This window comes from Necator americanus, chromosome IV (assembly GCF_031761385.1).
Source record: "Necator americanus strain Aroian chromosome IV, whole genome shotgun sequence".
NCBI classification, from domain to species: Eukaryota; Metazoa; Nematoda; class Chromadorea; order Rhabditida; family Ancylostomatidae; genus Necator; species Necator americanus.
In genome coordinates, this window is record NC_087374.1 from 22930942 (window position 1) to 22934131 (window position 3190).

General features: G+C 39.3%; 1 protein-coding gene across 1 annotated transcript; it reads left to right on the plus strand.

Annotated features, from left to right (window-relative positions):
• Window positions 1-1244: 1244 nt before the first annotated feature.
• On the plus strand, window positions 1245-1451 carry RB195_002415 (uncharacterized protein; the record flags this gene model as incomplete). The annotated part of the gene is made up of 1 exon (XM_064199664.1): window positions 1245-1451. The coding sequence occupies one exon, from the start codon at window positions 1245-1247 to the stop codon at window positions 1449-1451; it is 207 nt and encodes a 68-aa protein (XP_064055545.1).
• Between the last annotated feature and the right edge of the window lie 1739 nt (window positions 1452-3190).

Below are 3190 nucleotides of genomic sequence, written 5' to 3' on the forward strand. Positions count from 1 at the left end.
GTTTCCTGACCTCGGTTTTCGGCTCCAGTGCTTCTCCATTAGTTGATGTAACTGTCGTGATAAGTGGAAACACAAGCGGCATGGCGGTTACTGTAGTTTTTCAACAAATCGGTCTTAGTTGCATAATTTTTAGATGACATTTGTGTTTCCTCGGAGGGAGCGTGGTTGATGAGGAGTCAACACGTAAGATCTCTACACATTGACGCGCATTCCTCACTTTCAGGAAAGAGACGGAAGTATGGAACACATAGAAATGTTTCCGTAGTATTTTTAAAAATGCAATTAACAACAGTTTTAAGTTATAATACATACAAAATATACAAATGTGTAGAAGTAACACGATGAATCTGCGAGTTCAGAAACTCGTGACTGATTGCTTTGCTGAGGAAGAATCCGGATTAAGAGTTGACGTGCGCAAGCGAGGAAGACTCTGCATACAAGGCCAATTGAAATGCGAGATGGGCATTTATAACGCCGTCCATTTGCCCTCCGCTTGTAGAATGATCTAGAAAGAACTACTCTGTTGTATTACCATTCCCGTAATGTGTGCGAGATTCTCAAGCCGTTTTCTGTGGATGCTTTCAACCATTTTTTCCGAAAGAATAAATACGGGAGATTTCTCATTACTTCCGCAATCTTCATTAAATTATTTCCTTCGATTATCTGATGCAGTTCTCGCTGACAATGGTAATTCTTAATTTAATTTCTCAATGGATGTCCACAAGCAGTTGCTGATCAATTTTGGGCACTTTAAAAGGGAAAAGTTTTCTGTTTGGACAGAGCCGAGTGGGGTATCACAGATCGCGACGTTATCGAAAACAAAAAAAAGAAAACAAAAAGAAACGGAGGCGAAACAAAAGTGTCAAGTTTTCGAATAAATAATCAAGGAAAGAATACGCCGATTTGCTATTTTGAGAAACAGAATATTTGATTTCTCCTAAATGCTCCCTCAATAGAAGTGTGCAGTGACTTGAAATTTTTCGTTAAGATACAAAAAGTAGATAAAAGCGATTCAACATATTTAGAATTATGGAAAAAATTACCTCACCGAGATTACCTCAGTGGAGATCGCTAGCACGCGCGCAACAACAGAAGGACGATTGCCAGTGTTGAGCACCTGGCAGCCTACATCTTAACCACCAGTGCTCGCCGCTAACTCGGAGAGAAAAGTGCAGTTTTCGGACCACAACCGCGTCCAAAACCATGGAGCAGATCGGCATCGCTTGATCCTGCCAAATTCAGGAATGCTCGTCAAGGAGGCGTCGAGAGTTGGTGTTGAGAAAACCACTGCGAATGTTCCATTTTTCTTTGACACCACTTTGGGATCATCATCTGGACCTGAGCAGATGAGCAGCCCAACACTAACCCGAGTATCATCGACGCTCTCATCAGATTCAGTTGTGGCTCCTTTTCCATTTGATTTAGATATTTGGTCCAACAACTGCGAATAAGGAGAACTCTAAATAGTAACCGAGGAAAAAATAAGGAACCGCAATAACTTTGAGTGTCCTCCCCCACCAAGAACAGCCCCAAGTATATATCCCAAAAAACCGCTCGATTTAGAACCAACGGCTCTTTTGGGTTCGAATAAAGCCGAAGCCTCCCCTGATTGAAGATCTAAAGAACAAGCTGAAAGAGATGTTTTGCGCGAAATTGCTGAAGAAACGTCCTCCACTCAAAGGAAGAGAATGCAGGGAAAAGGACCAAACCCTTCCACTGTTCCCACACATTCCAACAACAGTCCCACAAGTTGGCCTCAAAGGATACAGTCTCGATACCTCATCCACCTTACATAAAGGAACGTTGTCTTAGCAGAATTGGTGAATGCATGAACTTTGGATTGTACAACAAGCTCGATGTCTAGATGTTTCTGGAATCATTTAGAAGCCGTTCATATGTACATATCCTTTTCATGTGCACATCCACATGCATCATTGACTTCTACCAAATGTGAGCCATATGTGCATAGTTCGAGTCAAGAATGCTATTTTAGTTGTGTATTTCTACACATTCTGGGGTGCTCGAAGAGAAAAATCTACATGGAATTTGCATGAGCAGCAGTACACACTCTATACATATTTGGAATATTCACTTTGAATGGTAATTGAATTTGCTATCGCAAGGAACTTCTCCTAATTGCAAAACACCTTTTCCTAACCAATAACTATCAAATTAAATCAATATCTCAAGGTGTCTTCCTGATGAATAACTTCACAAAATGGCACGATTCCTTGCAGAGAGAAAAATCCTCATAAGTTCCATTGCTTGTGTTAAAAATACCACTTTTTCTTTCTTCTTAACACTCTATTTCCTCGTTCTTTAGAACGTTAGCAGATACATATCAACGGACATTCTAACGTGGGAATTCAGAAAGGAGAAAAAATTCAACTTCTGCAAATGCTCTGAAAGAGCAGCTTCGAAAAAAAACGGCATCAAGAACATTTTCCTCCGGAAGCGGACCACTTTAGCGATCGGGAGGTAGTCAAATATTTGCCGTCGCTTTTCTCATAAAGGATGCAAAGCCACACGTTTTCAGTGAAGGAGATAATCCTTACTACTCTGTGATGATGATATGTGATATTTAGAAACGAAAGATTTTCTCTAACAAATTCTTTCCTAGCTACTCCGAAATTACATCCTTTGAATTAGGGTACTCCAGTGTGGTAGAGTATAAGGAATTCCAAGTCTGACTTAATTTAGTTTGCCCATAGGGTTAATCAACAAATTTTTCACTTCATCGTCCCTTCGCTTATTTTGGGCTTTTGTTATTGCATGTATGTATTTGTACTATGTATTTGTACTTATTATTGTACTAAGTATTCGTATTTCTTATTTGTAGATTGTTTTACTTACTGTGTAATTTAACATCAGAGTTATGACTTCGAGGTTTCCGATTCTTCCAACCCAAAATAGATAAATCAAAATAAATACAGTGAGGAAGTCTTCCCAACTTTTTTTTTTCCAAATGACGTTGCAAGCTCTGAGATTTTTGCTGCTACTGAGCGAGAATGAAAAGAATATATTGGCTCGGAACTATATTTTATACTATTTTTATACTTACGCTCTGTAATAGGCAGTATCTCTATTTCATTTTTCTGAGGACATTTCTGAGTGTTTCCGAATAATTTCGCCCTTAAGTGACGCGCGAGAAAAATCTCGAAATTTTGACAAGTTTTTCGAACATTTTTCC